The following is a 19,671-nucleotide window of genomic DNA, read 5'->3' on the forward strand; positions in this document are numbered from 1 at the left end:
CCATTTTCAGTTCACTGTCGTGCTGCTGCAGTCTGTCGCTAGCATTGTGTTCCGCGCATTACTGTCAACTCTACTGTCGTCCTACTGTCGTTGGCAAATATAGGATAAAATTGAAGTTAGCGAGAACGACAACTGTCGGCCTGCCGTCGTGTAGTCGTGCAGCTGTCAAAATACGTCCGTCCATAAGAACGTGTGTATTTTAATATTTGACAGATATCGTTTGCAGTCTGTCGCGAGCATTGTATTCCACACATTAGTTACAAATATCTGTAACGCTATATTTTCAAATAGAAAGAATATAAAAATCATGTGGATGCCAGGCCATGCAGGAATCCGCGGAAATAAATTAGCCGACGGCATAGCGAAAGTTTGGAGCCCTTACATCTAAGCAACTACTTTGTGGACAAAGATTTACGCAAGCTTGTGCACAGCTTTCTACACGAAAGCTACTTAACTGAATGGAACAGCTATCAACACCACTATAAATCGCACAACCCTACAGTAATTAGACCATCACTTTCGTCAAATAAGTCAAAGCATAAGAAGATTCATACGTCTACGGATTTATCACACGTTAGCTACTCATGTACACTTATTAAAAGGATCAGTCAAGCCTATCTACAGCCCATCTTCTCGATAGCTGTCAGGAACTGGATACACTTAGAACTTCATTATTTGCAGAAACAAAACCATCTGACATGCTACGAAATGCAGATGACATGTCTATACAGAAAATTTGTGATTTCATACTAGCAGCTAAAACAAACTTATAGTCAATTTCAGTATATTAAATTTAGCATTCTAAGATATAAAATAATAATAATGGTTTAAGAGATGTGTACATGTGCCGTGATATTTCGGGGCCACACCTATTTTTGCTAAAATTTTATCACATGGGTGCTACTGCGATCCCCGGTGCAAAAGTACAGTTCTATATCCTAATTTATTTATTTAACAAATTAACGAAAATCGGCAATATACAACAGTTACTTTTAAGAAAAAGAAAAAAGAGAAAAAATATCATAATAAGGGCAATTGTATTACAGTGATCAAATTAATGGTATGGAAGGAGTTTGTCCTTTATATTATTGATGAATGAACTGAGGGAGCCTCCATAGAAATCGATGTTCTGGTGAAGTGAATTTACATGGTTAGCAATCCTGTTGTGAGGTCCATGGTAGACGTAGTTTTTCTGTGTCTTTGTTGTTTTAAGTTTCCGCGATTGTCTCAGCGAGAATGCCGTAGGAGCAAACTCAAAACTACCAAGAATGTCTGGAGCATTAATTAGGTTGTTAGCAACCTTAAAGTAAAAGACTAGGTCAGCGACTTGACAACGTGTAGCTAGGCTGTTGATTTTATTGCGTGAACGAATATCATCAGTGGAGAGTACCTGCGACCTCAAGGTTGTACGAAAGGATAGAGACTTACAGAATTTATTTTGGACCTTCTCCAGTCTGTTGATCGAGACATCCGTGTGAGGAGACCGTGCCGTACTCAAGTATGGGTAAAACTAGTTGGCGATATAGACATATCAATGTATAGGGATTGCGAAACTCTTTGCCTGTTCTCGTGATTAATCCAAGAACCTTGAAAGCTTGGAGTGTGAACTTGTCTATATGCTTCGAGTAAGTGAATTTGTTATCTATGATGATGCCCAGGTCTTTGATATCGGGAACTTCTTGCAGGTTGTGACCGTTTAGTTTATAACTGGTGACAATATTGCTTGTCAAGTTAAGGTCAAGTTTGTTATTAGTACACCAGGGCGTGAGTTTGTCAATATCATCGTGAAGCAGCTGGACATCTAACCCATTTTTGAGGGTCTGTAGATCTTGAGGTCATCTGCGTAAAGCAGATATTCTGACAGGAGATTTTTGCCAATATTACTGACAAAAATGTTAAAAAGCAGATCCCACCTATGGTGGGATCCCTGTGGCACTCCAGATGTAACCTTATATTCCTCAGACAAATATCCATCAACTCTAACTTGCAGGGATCTGTTTACCAGGTAGGAATATAACCAATCCAAGGCATTGCCGTCGACTTCGCAGACTTGTAGCTTAGAAACAAGAATTATGTGATTTACACGATCAAAGGCTTTGCTAAAGTCAGTATATGTGAAGTGAACCTTGAGACCATCATTCAAAGTGTTGAGTAGGAAATTAGTGTAAGAGAAAAGATTTGACGTGGTTGATCTGCCACCATGCTGTCTTGTCGCGATGATATCTTTAAAGGCAGCAGTAAATTGAGTGAGGACCAGCTTTTCAAATAGTTTTGCCAACGCTGATTGAATGCATATAGGCCGTAGTTGGAAATATCAGTTCTCTGGCCACTTTTAAAGATTGGACTGACATACGACAGCTTCCATGTGCTACGGAAGGTGCCAAGCTGCAAAGATCTATTGAATATGTAAGTGATAGGCTCATAGAGCACAGTAGCGCAGTTTCTAAGAAAAACATTTGGTATACCGTCAGGCCCAGCACCTTTGTTAGGGTTCAGCTTGAGTAATTGTTCGAGAACATCTTCACATTTGATTCCCAAATTATCGAGGTTAGTTCCTGGGTCATTAATCACTGTATTTTTGTAAATTCGATCATTATTGTTATCATCAGTGAATGTTGTTTTGAAGTATGAAGCAAACAGGTTACTGGAAATGGATGGAATGTTCATACTATTGTACTTCTTATCCTTGATGAACTTCCAGAACGCACTTGTGTCCGACTGAACCATGTTCTCTATTTCGTCAACATATTTTTTTTAGCATTCAATACTTAAAGTTTTGCAATCACGACTTAACATGCTGAAGCGAGCGTAATCTCGTTGATTATTAGAGTTCTTGTATTGTGAGTGAGCCGCACTTTTGAGCTTAATTCTGTTGATAAGCTCAAAAGAGAACCAATTACTGACATAATTCTTATGTACAGGCACATATAGGGTAATGCTTTCCTCTAACTTGTTGTAAAACCAAGCAATTTCATTGTCGATAGTGTCTGTTTCATACATTTCTATCCAGTTAACCTGGTGATAAAAAACGTTGAGATTATGATAATCGGCTTTCTTAAAGGAGTATGTAGTTGAACTCGGTGATGTAAGATTAGCTCGCAAATTGAGACTGATATAGAGAGCCGGATAATATTTGTCTCTTCAACAAATGGTAGGGTTCTATCAACACTAATTTCAATATTACTGTAACAGAGATCAAGAAAAGTTTTGCTTGTGTTGTTTACTCGAGTGCAATCAAGCAAAGCTAAACTATCTTGGATAATCCCTTCACAGTCCGCGCGGGGGACACTCCTAGGCAAATTGAAATCGCCTACAACTAAAAGTTTAGCATTTTTAAATTTATCACTTTTAAAAGAGAGCAGAGTGAGTAGATTAGTATAGGAATCAAAGTTTGAGAGAGGTGGCATGTAGACACAGCCAACAATGAAATCATGGGAAGTGCCTTTTACGTCGACGAAGACGAGCTCAAGGTTATGTTGATCAATTTGAATTGTTCAGCTTGAAGGTGGCGTTTGACTGCGATGAATACTCCACCACCTCGTTCTAGACCGGACAAAACTGGATCCCTATCGTGCCTAAAAATTTTGTAAGTGCTGTCGATTAGTTCGCCGTCGTGAATCGATGGGTGTAACCATGATTCAGTAATACAAATGAGGTCGATATTACTGACGGCAGACGCTGTGAAAAATTTATGTACTCGTGTTTTGATAGTACACTTGAAAAGCTTCGGGTTTCTTCCTTTTCACTGAGCGGGCGAATTTTGAATCCAGTTAACTTAGCAGATAATTCATCCGATAATACAGCTGAGAGTGATACTTTGTCGTCTTCCAGTCGGTCGATGCCAGTAGCTTTGGTTGACTCTGAAATTCCAAGAGCGATGACGTTTGACTCACGCTTCTTACGATCATTAATTTCTTTTATGATGTCCTCAGGAGAAGATGGTGATRATGATGAGATTTTGTAGGAGCATAAATTCTTTTCAATAGTTGTTATACGGTCATTCAGACTCGTGGATTTTTTATCGGTGATCGGATACTTTCACTAATAGTTTTCAAGATTGCCATAAAATTTTTTGGCAAATTCTTCAAATCGTTTATTTAGGACTTTTTCAAGTCTATCAACATTGTCATTCTCAATTTCATCCTCCGAGTCATCGGAATGTCTTTCACTAACCTCCAAATCATTGCATTCCAGACACCTCCATAAGATACGATTTACCTAGATATTTGTTGCTATTGCATCAAATTCAGCATTACTGAGGTTCAGACATCTGGTATGAAACCACTTCTGGCACAGAGAGCATCTCAATCCTTTGGTGTTTTTTCTCACGTTTTCAGAACAGCTACGACATGTGTTGTTTACAATTAGCTTTTTAGCATAGATAACTTGAGCAGAATCTCTTTTCTTGCTCTCTCACTTRTCAGCTGGCAGGGCACCCTGATCTGTTTTCCGAGCTGGCAACAAAACACAATCAGGGTGCCTTCAACCAGCAGTTAGTGAAAAAGGCGGGATGCCAGAAAAGCAGCGCTATAATTACTTGACGAAATTAGTGTGAAATGAAATTTCATTGAACTGTGCGAACATATTTTAGCAAAATAAATGTTTATGTAAATTAATTAATGACTTTGCATTTTAGCATTTATATATGTATGCATTTTCAAAGTGTTTAATTTAGTGTTTTGTATAATTTATTAAATACGCAAGCTAATATTTTTCAGCAGTGGCATCCTTGGCAAACGTTATAAAAAATGCGAGTTTTGACAGCTCTCTCTCGAAACAAAGAGTCTCGTATCAAGTTATCTATGGGGATGCAGACCCCTAATCATTAATGGAAAAATGAATTTGTGTATCAGCTGTATTCATTCTTGTTACATTCATTCATTCAGCCGAGAATATTTTTGTCATTCAATTAAGTTTTTGAAACCGAGGGAACAATGATTGTTTTTGTTCATAACAGGGCATCTCGACAGGATAAAATTTATGTCATACTAACTGTCAAAAAGTACTGTCTACGAAATTTGCAGTTTCACTCAAAGTTACATTTCCTCAGGCATAATGATACCGCCAAACTCTCGGATATCATTACAATCCATCAGTGGAAGTGAAAGGGAAGATGTAATTTTTCAAAAAGAACTCAGACATTTATTTTGTTGATACTCGAAATGAGTTTTGGGTAACTATCTACTATTAAAGAAAAAAAGTGGTTTATTATTTTGGCAGGTTTTACTGGCCTTAAATTTTAAATATAACTCTGAACGTCGGGTTTCAACTGGGTTAGAGAAAAATATAACTCGCATACCAATATCCACACACTATTAGGGTGCGCCGACATATACAAAAGAAATTTGTTGTTAGTTACACTATTTATAACTCAAGAACGGCTTAACCGATTTAGCTGAAAATTGGTGGGGAGGTAGTTTAGAACCATGGTAAGGACATAGTATACTTTTTATCTCTTTATGTAAAAATTTAATACAATTCATAAATACAAAAATTATTTTCGTCTTTCCACGCCTGAGAACCGGTTCATCATGTGCAGTCCACTAGAATAACTGTCGATTGGACTCCAGTGGGAAATGATGGAGCTATGTTTCTATCACCGACGAAAAAATTTGGCTTTATTCCGATTAGATAGCACTCAAACACTTCTCAGAATCAGTTAGCAAATATCTTTTTAACGGTGAATTTTCCTGAGCCCAAATTCAACAGTATTTTCCCCGAAAACAAACACGAAATGCTTTATGATCATTTTTTTTTTTTTTGTAAACTAACACAAGTTGCTTCACAGCAATGCTATATCTCATTAACTAATAATTATAATCCAACTAATAGAAATCATATAGATGGTATTACTAGTATTATTTATGTATCAGCGACAGTAAAGCGTGGACGGGTCGTCTAGTATTTGGTATTTTGTACATGTTTTCTGATTTTTGTCAAGTAAAATGCAAATAAAAATTTAACAAAAATAAACGAGACCATATCTTACAACTTAGCGTAGTTGATAGTTCTATGAATTCTGCGTACAAATATATATGTACATATGTATGTATACCCAAAATAAATCTTATTTCCAGCGCAACAAAACCATGGTAGACCAGTGTAATAGTTTTGATATTTTATATGATGATGCCAGCAAAAACGAAATGCCTGTTTAGAATGTTTTAATGCAATGTCGCATTGTAAATACATTCTTGCAATATGTTGCTATAGAATAGGTTGTTCACCTAACGGTTGTTTGTGTCACCTAAAATTAAAATACATATTTTTGAAGTTATATACATATCCAAATGACCAGGATGTTGAGACGAATTGGATTCCGACTAACTGATTTTCTATCCGTTCGTCCGTGCAAGCGATAACTTGAATGAAAATTGAGATATCTTAATGAAACTTGGTACAAGTGTTGTTTGGCCAAAACGTTTGCAGATGAGTGTCATCGACCACTGTTACGTACACAAAACACCACTATTTGGAAACCTATAATTATCGTAACTAAGCTCTACAAAGAAATACAAAATACAATAGTAGTTTATACAGGTTATTGCTAGATAGAAGATACAAACGATATATGTACATATTTTTATTCAGCACACTGATAAATTTCATTACCCTTCTGAGTGCTTTTGAGGCGATGTGATCTCTATTCGGATGCATGGGTACGCCTACAAAAGACAATACTTTTTTAAAATACAGTTTTTTTCTTCAATAGCTTAATAGTTATTGCAACTCGCCACCGGACATTTCATTTTTCAAAATCAATATATTTTATACTTATAAATTCAAATAAACACAAACGATGGCAATCAGAATCCCTTTCAACCATTCATTTAAGGGGTTAGGTGGGTTGAATATTTCCAAAAATCGATTTTTTTTATTTGCTTTATTAAATTCTACAATATATAACTAAATTTTAAAGTTTATCTGAGTAATAATTTCGGAGATACACTCAAGGCTTGCTCCGCTAAGTGCCCTGTCTTTAAACGCGTTTTTCTCGAAACTGTGTTTTTTCGGTGGACACGATTTCTCGAAAAGTTATCGACCGACTTAGTTCGTATTGTGTACACGTTTTTGAAATAATATTGTCTAGTTATTGAACGAAGGATTTTTTCTTGTTTCGTTACAACTTATTTTTCTATTTAGATATGTACTAACAAAATACTCCTTAACTGGCAATTAGTTTGCCATAGATAAATGTATAAATATTAAAATGCCCCAATATTATCTTATTCATTTTACTAAAACTTTTTCACTATAACTAATAAACGAAGAATATTTCAAGAATTGCTGTTCTTTGACTCTCATTCTCATCTCAAAAGAATTACGTTATAAGATCCCGGTATAGTGAAATTTGGTTTCGTAACAATTGTATATCCTAAACTGCAAAGTAATGGTAAAGGTAAATATTTGTCGTAATCTTGAATTTTATCATTCTTGGCGTTGAATGTAAAAACTGTTAACGAACTGAAGTTATCAAAATTATTTCTACTAAAAATTATTTTAAATATAGTTCAAAGGATATCATATATTACTGAATCTTGGCGTTGTTTTCTAATTTCGATAAAATGCGCTGAAATAATAATATATCCTGGTAGCTACTTCATTGTTTAACTGTAACAATAAAAATTTCATATTTCCATTTAAAACTAATGATACAATAAAGTAAAATTACCTTATTTTATGCTTACTTCGCAGTATTGGTCGTTCTATTTATAACATATATAGTTTAAAAAAGCTATTTTTTCCTTCACCAATGTATTTTCGGTATCTTAAATACCTTTATTATTTACCGAAAAGAGGCATTTAAAATACAGCTCTGAGCGATTTTCTATGTTCTTTTCAACTGCTTCGCAGACTAGAATGTGTGTAAAAAGCGTTCGTTTGAGTGATATTAGTGAATTTCGCAGTTAAAATTTTTGCGAAATTAGTGTACATTTCTAATAAAAAGGTATTTTTAGGCATTACGAATTGCAAAATTCATAGTGAGTGTTCTTATTTAGTTCCTATTAAGATGAACTTATAATTACTGGATAAGTGAAAGAAATTTAACCAAATACTGGTATCCTTTCATATTCTCGCTTGATTGGCCAATGAATAAGTAACAGATGGGAAATCAAATAGTAAATGAGCGCAGGAGTTGATTATATATGTTTATTTGCATGGCATTGGAAGAAAAACGTGCGGCAGAGTGGAGTTTGACAACCAGAAATTGTTGTGTCTTGTAGACATTAAATGCCATGTGAGGTTCTTAAAATAATGTGGCTTGTTTTTGCAAGAGAATATTTTTTAAATTTTCTAGTAGATACATTATTTATTGCCTTCCAAAGCCACTATAAAATATATGAAACCAGTAACTGTTTAAACATACATCATTAATTGAGAATGTTCTCGATTTGTTTTCTTTATAGTTTCATCGTACATAAGTTTATCTTTGCTGTGAGACATAATCAACGATAGTAGATATAAAAATTGTGTGTTAGCTGTATGCTACCAAAATATAATTCATACTGCTGTTCAGTTCTACAATAAGATAGTAAATCAGTCTTCTTTAAAGGAAATAAACTTCATGGACATCCATTAAAAGTTGAACTATTAGAAACTAATTTAATAGTGCACAATTAGTAAGTGCAAATATTTACTCGCTTATAGTATTGAGAACGTCTGCCGCCCAATGTCTTCTAGTTCACCAACAGCTGACCAAAACTCTAAGGCAGAGCCACCAGCAGCTAAAAAGCGAAAGCTGCTTGTGTCTACCGGCGCTGCTTCAAACCTAGGCAAAAATAATAAAAACAACACGGACAATGGTGAGGATAGCGAAAATAACGAATGTGGTGTGGAAGAAACTAACGTTGACGTATCATTTGTAAAAGCCGGTGAATCGGCACAAAAGGCGAATGTAATCATGCCATCTCATTCGGTTTCGTTAAGTGGTGGTGATATTGTTGACTCTGTCGGTTCTACTTGCACGGGTGAGAAAAGTGGTAGTGGAAGCGACAGTATATTGTCGACAGTGAAGAAAGAAAGCGGTCAAAGTAATCGAAGCGGAGTTTCTGTTTCATGTGAAAGTGTAGTGGCAGAAGAAAAAACTGAATCGAAGAATTTAGTGGAAGTGGAAGAAAAAAATTCTCAAGTGAACAATTTTGCAACGACTTCAACGTTAATTTGCGATAGAAGCAATAAAGTTAATAACTCAAACGGTAACAAAACGAATTCACAGGTAGTGCACGGAGCAAACAACCAAATGGCTGGTGGTAATCCTACGAACGACTCACGTTCGCGCGGCGCTTCTGACATTGATGAATCGCTTTACTCGCGCCAACTCTATGTGCTGGGTCATGATGCAATGCGTCGCATGGCAAATTCAGACATTTTGCTGTCGGGTATTGGAGGTTTAGGTCTTGAGATAGCAAAGAATGTAATTTTAGGAGGAGTGAAATCGATCACACTTCATGATAAGGAAAATTGTACAGTAAGTATTTTAATGCATTGTTATTTATTATAAAAATTACTTTTAAAACATAAAAATGTCCTCTGGCAAGCATATTTTTGGCTGGATTATCTAAAGAATTATTAATAATATGTGCTTTGGACAGGAGGAAAAATCAATAAAGTTTTTCCTGTTATCTGACCAACGAAACAATTTGTTTTCCAAGCATATATCAGATTTGCCGCCGTTTTTGGTCTATCTATTTACGTGGTAAAAAAACCTTGATTTAAGTAACTCGGATTTGTGTGGGTACATGTATTGATTATTTTCAATATTTTGCATATTCATTGCTATCTTCGAATCCGGTACGAACTAAATTAGCTAAATACTGGCGATTTCTTATTTGATATTTAAACATTTTATACTCTAAAGTATTAAAATTCATCGCAAAAAAGGAAAAAAATTATTTATATTTGCGTATATGCATATATGTATATACGTTATACATACAGTATGTGAAAGTATGAGCGGCAGACATATTTCTTTATTTTCTATTTAACATTGCAAATATAATATATTTTATCTCTAAATGTAAAATAATTACTAATAGCAGTTAATTTTACAATATAGTCCAAAAAATTTACTTAAAATAAAAATGTTTGATAGGTAAGATGATTCATTGTTACCAACGTCTATGTTCAATGCATTAGAAAGAAACAGGCATAATATACTATATAAAGTTCCAGGCGGTTTGCACTGAGTACAACAAGTACAGATATTTATGTGGTGCGAAGGTTTATATGTAAATTGTTTCATGGTATGAGATTAGTGTAGTGCGCCGCGTTATTCTGGAGAGTTTCACAGTACCTTTGTGTGAGTTTCTTATTTTTCTTTGTTTGACAAGTTTACTATATTTTTTCATAAATTCATTTCTTAATAGGGGTATTCAGACCGAAACCTGTTAATTTGGTAATTCGTTAGTTGATACTTCGTTAAAAGGCTTAACTGTGAACATCCTTTTTGCTCTACCTCTGTAGTATGGTAAATTTTATTCCGAAACAGATGATTCAATTTTGTTAAAATGTCTGAACAAATTGCAAAATCAAAAATTGTCAGTCATTTAATTGAATATTATGTGGAGCAGATCAAATTTATTACTGGTAAGTACTTAAAGCATGGAACTAACTTTCAAGTTATTACAAGACATATTCAGTGAAGATGGAGATTTGGTAGAGGATACCATTGACGAGGTGTAGAAAATAAACTTTTCGGGGTGGTGACGTAGGAACGTTAACAAATATTACATATTATATTAGGGTATTCAAGGCATTTTTAAAACAACTTCATTTATATGTATATATGTATATTGGCCAGATAATACTCAACGAACTACCATTTTGTGTAGGTTACGTGGATGGCACTGAAATACAACTCGCCGGATCCCCAATAAAAAATCATGAAGCGTTCTTTTCCAGAAATTATATATATGTATGTAATTAAAGCTCAAATGCTCTACTAACGATGCAAAAATATTTAAAAACTGTTCACTAACAGAGTTGACGGTATATCAGTCAAGATTCTTTTCAGGACAGGAGTGGATTGCTGGAGACTCTGCTTACGCCCTCAATAACATTATTATAACGCCTTACAGAAGCAACTCTCCACAATTTGAACTACCTAAAAGAAAAAAAAAATTAACAAACAGCATAGCGAATACTGTGTAAGAATTGAACACTGTTTCGGCTTATTAAAATAGAGATTTTTTAAAAGAGCTCAGGATTCGAATTCGAAATAAAAGTAGTCAAAAATACTGTAACGAATTAATACTAGTATGCTGTATTCTTCCCAAAAAACTACTTGATAACAGTGAAAATAAGAAAATCAACGAGAGTACAAATGAAGGCATTTATGAAGAAGTAGTGGAATAATCAATCTCAAATAGCTTTGAATTAAAAAGGCAATCGTTATATCATCTTATATGTTTCCAAATACTGTTTAATTAAATTACAAATTATAATTAAATCAAAGAATCATTTTTCATGTTTATAAAAAGTTGTATCACTTCAAGATATCACATTTAGATACAATTGTACATTCTTAAAAATTATTACATAAAACATATAAAATTGTTATATATTATATTTGTACCTTAGTGCAATCATTGTTAGTCTGTCTTATTGCTCCAACTTACAATACAATTGGCTTCGGATTTACCCCCAAATAGAACCGAAAACCTTTCATAATTCGGACACATTTGTGAAAGTTTTGCTAACCAAACCAAACCAAAAAAGTTTCACTTAACATTAAAGCCGCATTTACCTTTTATTGAGAAAACTTCATCACCAACGCCTATTGCGGCCCCTGTCGATTTGCGCCAATCGTCAGCTTTATTATACATCTGCTTCCGGTACCGGACCTTCCAGCGTAACATGTCCATAGTCGCATCGATATTTGTTTCAATTAATTTTTAGTAGTACAATTGGGCGGTTGGTTTCTATAAAAAGACACATTAAAGTGTTTAGTTAAAGCTAATTGTATAAAGAACTACTTCAATTTCCCCATTTTCTAGTAAATATTCTAGAACCAAATGGTTTTCTTCCTCAATTTTTTTTTAGACTTTGCCCTCCAGCGTATTTCCTTTTGAGGTTCCACTGAAAATACATAAGTATTTAATGAAATAAAAAGCAACTATTTGGTGAAGATATACTTACTTTTGCAAAATTTTTCCTAATTCACGAAGTGAGCACCAAATTTATTTTCACCGTTTAAAAATGTATAAAGTAACGAACACCAGACTTATTTTTCCGTTAAAAATTCATAAAGCAACGAACAATAAACAAACAGCTGATGTGATATTACCGAGTAATGTGCGGAACACAATGCTCGCGACAGACTGCAGCAGCAATACAGTGAATTGACAATGGCGTTGTGAATCCTTCTACATGAACGTTTGTGAGAGAGCAGCAACATAGCAATGGCCGGCGTGTACACAAAACAACGCAGTTGTCCATTTTGCATGTACACAATTTCGTTGTGGCCATACTAATACCTTGCACTTCAATGAAAGTTTAATATTTTGTTCAAAGTGAAATTTTTAAGCAAAAAATAAGTACCTAAATAGGTAAATTTATTTCTTTTAAATTATCAATTGTTATTATAAACGATGTAACAGCTATTTTATGCTTTTATTTGTAAAATATCGTCAGGTTTGTTAGAGGTTTGAGTAATTTTACATATTAGTGGCATCACCACTCTTCCTCATCTCTCTATCCTCCATTCTACTGTCCACTCTACTGTCGTTGGCAAATATAGGATTAAATTGAAGTTAGCGAGAACGACAACTGTCGGCTTGCAGTCGTGTAGTCGTTCAGCTGTCAAAATAGGTCCGTCCATAAGAACGTGTGTATTTTAATATTTGACAGATGTCGTTTGCAGTCTGTCGCGAGTATTGTATTCAACACATGAAACTGCAGAAACTAACCCTAAGTATTTTAGACAGTGGAGATAAAAGGGAACAATGTTATTTGTTTGTTAATGTTATTTGTTTGTTAAAATTTAACTTTTTCACTTATATTATGCACTTTTCACTTACTAACACTTCACTATAACGTATTTGTATATTAATTTGTTTGACAAAAGTTATTCACAATTTACAAATTATCAATTTAAAAGTTGACAATTTTTTAACTTTAAATGCAAATATCTTCAAAACTATAAGTCAGCGGCAACTATATATATATTTTCGTGATCTGGAGAACGTCACCTTTCCAGTGATATCCATTTTATCCCCGAAATCCGGGGATGCTATGCCGTATTTTTTAAAGAAAGTAAATGAAGACTGACTACAGAAATGATCCTGTGAAGTATAGTCTGGTATAGTATTTTTTATTGTATTTAATGTAGAAAAAAGAATCGCAAAAAACAAACAAAGAAAAATCGTCAATATCCTACATATTTGGTGTTTAATTGTAAGCAATCTAACCTTTGCAACGACGAGTGTGCTAAGTGATTTTTAAATTAATAATTTTGGGTAAAATATTAAAAATAAAATTAAAATGTGAACTTATTTCAATATTTAGAGTTTATATTTAAATATACAGGATGATAAACGTCAATAAATTTAGTGAAAGATAGAGTAATATCATGTGTTATTAGTGCAAATTTTTGAACTTTTAATCGTGAATATTTTAAAAAATAAAAGTTATTTTTTTCGATTTTTTTACCCCTCCGCCAAAGTAATCGGTATCATGCCTAAAGGGTCAGTAGGGTAATCTTTTTTCAAATATTCGTTTTTTTTTGCCTTTTCTGTCCCCTTATACCCTTAAAATTAATGTAGAAACCCACTTTACCATTGGAAGGTTTCGAAAAAGGTCCAAAAATTATAATACCGCTCGACGTTCGGAGCGCTCGGAGTGCACACCTCAAACTTATTACGCCTTTTTCTCAAAACAAACTTTTTAAAGCTGGCGGACATGATTTCGGTCGAACTTCTCAACCGATTTGCTTAATTTTTTTTTTAAATATTCAAATTTATTGAAAGTGTTATGACAAAATTTATGTAAAAAAAAACAAGTGGAAAATTAAAAAAAGAAAAAAACGTTAATTACTATTTTTATTTATCAGCATTTTTTCATGATTCTAGTGGGGACATACATACATATATTCACGTACTTTTTAAGTTTAAATTGGGTTCTTGTGTTTCAGATGATCCAAACATGAGAAATCGTGTCAGCCAGTAAAAAAACACATCTTATTCACACAACCATTTCTCCGTCAGATGTCATCAAAAAATTCCGAAAAAATTTGTGTATACTCTCCCCGATATACCTCATGATGATATGTGAAAAAAGTTCTATTGATGGAAAAATGAGTATAACCAATCGTTCAATGCATATGGATAGTTTCCTGTTTATATTTAATATATAACATATAAAAATATAAGTGTTAGCACATTATTTTAGCATATTTATCCTCTGTAGAATCTGCACTATTAGCACAAACTCCATTTATACCGATATTTATTTTTTAGTAATCGGAATCGTGTCATGTCATTCCTTCATTGTGAAGGTACAGAATATCCTTCATCAAAGTAAACTTATAAGAATTAATTTTGTTCAGGTTGTTTTTAAGTTTATGTCCGCAAAGTTTTAAATATGAATGTACATAAATGCGTAGATGTATGTATATATATTTATTATTCATCCCTAAAAACTAATTAAAATAATGAATATAAAATTTTTTTCATATTTTCTACAGATTCGTGATTTATCTTCGCAATTTTACCTCAGTGAATCGGAAGTAGGGCGCAATCGTGCAGAAGCTTCTTGTAACCAATTAGCTGAGTTGAACAATTATGTTCGGACCACTGCATATACTGGCGATTTAACCGAAGATTTTTTGCAGCAGTTCCGTGTTATTGTACTGACAGATTCTGATAGTAATGAACAACATCGCATTGCAAAGTTTGCTCACGAAAATGGTATAGCATTGATCATAGCCGAAACGCATGGACTTTTCGCGAAAATTTTCTGTGACTTTGGAGAGAATTTCACGATTTACGATCAGGATGGCGCACAGCCCATATCCACCATGATAGCAAGTATTACTCATGATTCTCAAGGAGTGATAACTTGTTTGGATGAAACTCGTCATGGCTTGAATGATGGTGATTATGTGACCTTCAGCGAAGTTCAAGGTATGACGGAGTTAAATGGCTGCGATCCGATTAAAATCAGTGTATTGGGTCCTTATACATTTAGCATTGGTGACACAAGTAAATGTAGTGAATACGTTTCTGGTGGTATTGCCACTCAAGTAAAAATGCCCAAAGTTGTGAATTTCAAATCCCTTGAAGAAGCTGAAAAAGAACCTGAGTTCTTAGTATCAGACTTTGCAAAATTTGACCATCCCACTTCTTTACATATTGCTTTCTCTGCCTTACACAAATATATTGAGCAAGTTGGAAAGCCACCGCGCCCATGGAATGAGGAAGATGCGCAAACATTTCTACAAATGTGCAAATCTGTCAACGCAGAAATTAATGATAACGTAGTTTTGTTATTTGCTAAGACATGTTCTGGCAACACCAGTCCTATAGACGCAGCAATTGGCGGATTTGTTGCACAAGAAGTTCTAAAGGCATGCACGGGGAAATTCACACCCATATATCAATGGTTGTATTATGATGCTATTGAGTGTCTGCCCACTAATGGTGTTGAGGAAGAAGACGCTCAGCCGATAGGTTCGCGTTACGACGCACAAATCGCCATTTTTGGAAAGACTTTCCAAGAAAAATTGGGTGACGCAAAGTGCGAGATATAAATTTTTATTTTTGGAAAATATTAATTTTTTTCTTTTAGATATTTTATTGTTGGAGCTGGAGCTATTGGTTGCGAGTTGCTCAAAAATTTCGCAATGATTGGAGTTGGTGCCCGTGATGGAGAAATTGTTATAACCGATATGGATTTAATTGAAAAGTCGAATTTGAACCGCCAATTTCTGTTTCGGCCGCATGATGTACAGAAGCCAAAGGCGAAAACTGCTGCAAATGCCATTAAAAAGATGAATCCGGAAATCAAAGTCACTGCTTATGAGTTGCGTGTTGGACCCGAAACAGAAAAAGTATTTTCGGAAGAATTTTTCGGAAAGTTAAATGGTGTAGCTAATGCATTAGATAACGTGGACGCTCGTATATATATGGATCGCAAATGTGTATTTAATCGTTTGCCCTTGGTGGAGTCCGGTACTCTTGGCACAATGGGCAACGTGCAAGTCATTGTACCGTTTTTGACTGAATCGTATAGTTCATCGCAAGATCCTCCAGAGAAGAGCATCCCTATTTGCACACTAAAGAACTTTCCTAATGCAATTGAACACACGTTACAATGGGCGCGCGATATGTTTGAAGGCGTGTTTACACAGTCTCCGGAAAATGCTGCACAATACTTATCAGATCCAAATTTCATTGAACGCATCATTAAACTGCAAGGTATTCGGCCGCTTGAAATCTTAGAATCTGTTAAGGTAAGATTGAAAAGTACGTAAATAAAAAAACTTACTAACTGTTTTGTAATAAAAATTTAGAAAGCCCTAGTAGATGAAAGGTCTACGAACTTCTTGGATTGCGTGAAATGGGCTAGGAATCACTGGGAAGAGCACTATGCAAATCAAATCAAACAATTGCTATATAATTTCCCACCAGATCAAATAACGTCTAGTGGGCAACCATTTTGGTCTGGCCCGAAGCGTTGTCCCCAACCATTGCTTTTCGATATTAACGACGACCTGCATTTAGACTACATATATGCAGCGGCGAATTTACGGGCAGAGATGTACGGGATTGAGCAAGTGCGTAATAGGCAGCAAGTAGCAAACCTTGTTAAGGAAGTCAAGGTAAGCAAAAATAAATATATTTTTTTAATAAATAACTAATATTTATTTTCATCAAACTGTACATGTTTTAATTTAATTCATATTTTATAGGTTGCTGAGTTCAAACCACGTTCTGGTGTAAAAATTGAAACCAACGAAAGTGCTGCTGCTGCAGCTGCTAACAATTTCGACAACTCAGATGTTGACCAAGATCGCGTAAACAAAATTTTAACTGAATTGAAGGCTCTGCGTGAAAGCAAAACTCCGCTGGTGGTTAAACCATTGGAATTCGAAAAGGACGATGATAATAATTTCCATATGGACTTTATAGTTGCAGCATCTAATTTGCGTGCTGCCAATTATAAGATTCCTCCAGCTGATCGACACAAGTCTAAATTAATCGCTGGAAAAATCATTCCAGCTATTGCCACAACTACATCACTCGTCTCTGGCTTGGCTGTTCTCGAGGTTATGAAACTGATTATAGGGTAACAAAAATCAAAACAGAGTGTCGATTTTAAAATATTAATATGTTATTGCCTTTACAGACATAGGGAAATGGATAAATTTAAAAATGCCTTTGCAAACTTGGCATTACCTTTCATAGCATTCTCAGAGCCCATGCCTGCCGCAAAGAATTCGTATTATGGTAAGGAGTGGACGCTATGGGATCGTTTTGAAGTGACTGGAGAGCTAACGTTGCAAGAATTTCTCGATTATTTTGAAAAGAAAGAGAAGTTGCAAATAACAATGTTATCCCAGGGCGTTTCGATGCTTTACTCGTTTTTCATGCCGAAAGCTAAATGTGCAGAACGTTTGCCTCTACCCATGACTGAAGTGGTTCGAAGAGTCTCGCGGAAACGCATTGAATCTCATGAACGCTCTTTGGTCTTTGAGATCTGTTGCAATGACGAGGATGGTGAGGATGTGGAAGTGCCCTATGTGCGATATACTATACCCTAAAATAATTAATAGTGATACAACAAATTCACTAGGCGATCGGATATCGCTGTTCTTTGAATTCAATACAACTATGGTTTAATATTTTTGATATAATTTAATGCAAATAAATATTACTTGCTGTCCTTTATAATCATAGAATACCATTATTTTCATTACGAAAGTAAAAAACAATATTCAGGAAATGATACATTAACGAAAATAATAAGTCATAACTGCAGCAAAATTAATATTTCTAACAGTTCGAACTCGTTTATCGTCAGTACGCGTAATGAACTTTTTTTTTCAAATATAAATATACATACTTATCAATGGAACTTTATTTTATTTATTAAATATTAAGTATGTAGGAGTGAGAGACTTTATAAAATATAAATATAACAAAAAATAAAAATTCATGGCAAATAATTGTATTTTTATTGAAACGTATACATACATACATAAATATGTTTATTGAAATAAAAGTGTAGATGATTTTTATTTTTTAGATTAATCAATGCTATTATAAAAAACCCATTAAGGAAGAAAACAGTTTTAGGATTGATAAGTAATATATTATTTATTATATATAACCATACGTTTTTAAATCTTAGTAACTAATGAATTGCTGCTTTAATCCATTATTTGTAATGGACAGTATATAGAACGTTGATAATCAAAACATTGAGAGATCCTTTCTCTGACGACGTGTTCGGCTAGCTGGGCGGGATAAAATTTTCGCTAGGGGATAAGGATGATTTTACAGTTTCGACGGGTATTTATCAGGTATTTATCCATCATGTGTTTACCATTGGTAGTTCAAGATCTCTTATGTATATTGTCGTTGCGGATGTACCACAGTGCACTAGTTTAATTGGAATCCCATTTTGTGGGTACTAGTTGCGCAGGCAGAGCCCTATAATTGTATTCCACATATCTACATATATTTTTTTCAGGACTGATAACCAATTTAGGCTGGCGGTTTTAAGTTTGAGGTCCTGTATTTGTGCAGAAATGTGGTTCTTCCAGGTAAAACGACTGTGTAGGCGATCGACGAGATATGTAGATAGATAGATAGGTAGTATTATGAGGTAATGCACCGCGACTTTAGGTCTATTGTGCCCTCTCCTATATCACATGTTTTCCCAGAGTTCCAGCAGCCTGAATAGTGCAATCCAGGATTAGGTGTCCTGGTGTTTCCTGTTCCAGGTCGCAAAATCGGCAGTTAGCACAGGAGACTATGTCCATGTTGGGCAGGTGTTTCCTGAGCTTGCAGTGCTGTGTAGATCGCGACGAGGGGACGGAATTTGTTACGGGGGAGGTGAATTAGTTTCTTGAACCTGGAGAGATTGTACCCTCCTAGAAGCAGCTTGGCGCGGCGCATATTTGCTGCCTGCTGCCAGTGCCGTTCTCTCTCAACTCTCTCCTCCGTGCGGAGCAGCTCCTTAAGAGTGTGGGATCCTCCCGCTATATATGGTTCCCTTCTGCCCTGGCACCCAAATTAGGTGCACCCGGTTGCACAAGGACAGGCGGTTTAGCCTTTCTATGCATTCCTCGACTAAAAGTGATTTGGTCTCATATGATGAGATTGCTTTTAGTGCCGCTTGACTATCACTGAGAATAGCTATGCGCTGGTTGCGGCTGAGGTTGACTTCAGCGCACTGACATATGGCAAAAACTTCCGTTACTACGACAGTCGGGTCTACGAAAACCGGAACGGACCCGGATTTTTATCCGGCGAAGGACTGTCAACTCGGCAGAATTCTGCCGTTACAACAACAACAACATGGCAAAAACTTCACCCTGGAAGATACTTGGGAAGCATCCCTATGGTATGGACAGCTTAGTACGCGGTTCCGCAATACCTGCCCCAATACCCTCCGGTGTTTTTGAGCTGTCAGTGTACCACTGAATGGTACTGTCCCCCAGCAGCC

At 35.2% G+C, this 19,671-nt stretch overlaps 1 protein-coding gene and 1 long non-coding RNA gene across 5 annotated transcripts; one reads left to right on the forward strand and one right to left on the reverse strand.

Annotated features, from left to right (window-relative positions):
- The first annotated feature begins 7,853 nt into the window (after positions 1-7,853).
- On the forward strand, positions 7,854-17,899 carry LOC108970310 (ubiquitin-like modifier-activating enzyme 1). Of its 4 annotated transcripts, none has more exons than XM_018935638.1 (7): positions 7,854-7,948; positions 8,409-9,469; positions 14,684-15,735; positions 15,787-16,450; positions 16,511-16,819; positions 16,910-17,286; positions 17,347-17,899. In XM_018935638.1, the coding sequence occupies exons 2-7, from the start codon at positions 8,672-8,674 to the stop codon at positions 17,759-17,761; spliced, it is 3,615 nt and encodes a 1,204-aa protein (XP_018791183.1). In that variant the 5' UTR covers positions 7,854-7,948; positions 8,409-8,671; the 3' UTR covers positions 17,762-17,899. The 4 variants fall into 4 exon arrangements, with proteins under 4 accessions (XP_018791183.1, XP_018791190.1, XP_018791174.1 ...); XM_018935645.1 differs by having other exon boundaries at positions 7,876-7,982; XM_018935629.1 differs by lacking the exon at positions 7,854-7,948 and adding an exon at positions 8,020-8,239.
- On the reverse strand, positions 11,458-12,475 carry LOC108970335. The gene is made up of 3 exons (XR_001993475.1): positions 12,139-12,475; positions 11,976-12,078; positions 11,458-11,921 (listed from the first exon to the last, which is right to left on the reverse strand). It is a non-coding gene; the product is annotated as an uncharacterized LOC108970335 (long non-coding RNA).
- Positions 17,900-19,671: the final 1,772 nt, after the last annotated feature.

The sequence above is a fragment of the Bactrocera latifrons genome, unplaced genomic scaffold (assembly GCF_001853355.1).
Source record: "Bactrocera latifrons isolate USDA-ARS-PBARC rearing strain unplaced genomic scaffold, ASM185335v1 scaffold_1063, whole genome shotgun sequence".
NCBI lineage: Eukaryota > Metazoa > Arthropoda > Insecta > Diptera > Tephritidae > Bactrocera > Bactrocera latifrons.

Coding starts and splice junctions, on each gene's coding strand:
- LOC108970310 (XM_018935638.1), top strand. CDS start 8,672: ATGTCTTCTAGTTCACCAACAGCTGACCAAAACTCTAAGGCAGAGCCA. Junction 15,736..15,786: donor GAAAAATTGGGTGACGCAAA/GTGCGAGATATA, acceptor TTTTTCTTTTAG/ATATTTTATTGTTGGAGCTG. Junction 16,451..16,510: donor AAATCTTAGAATCTGTTAAG/GTAAGATTGAAA, acceptor ATAAAAATTTAG/AAAGCCCTAGTAGATGAAAG.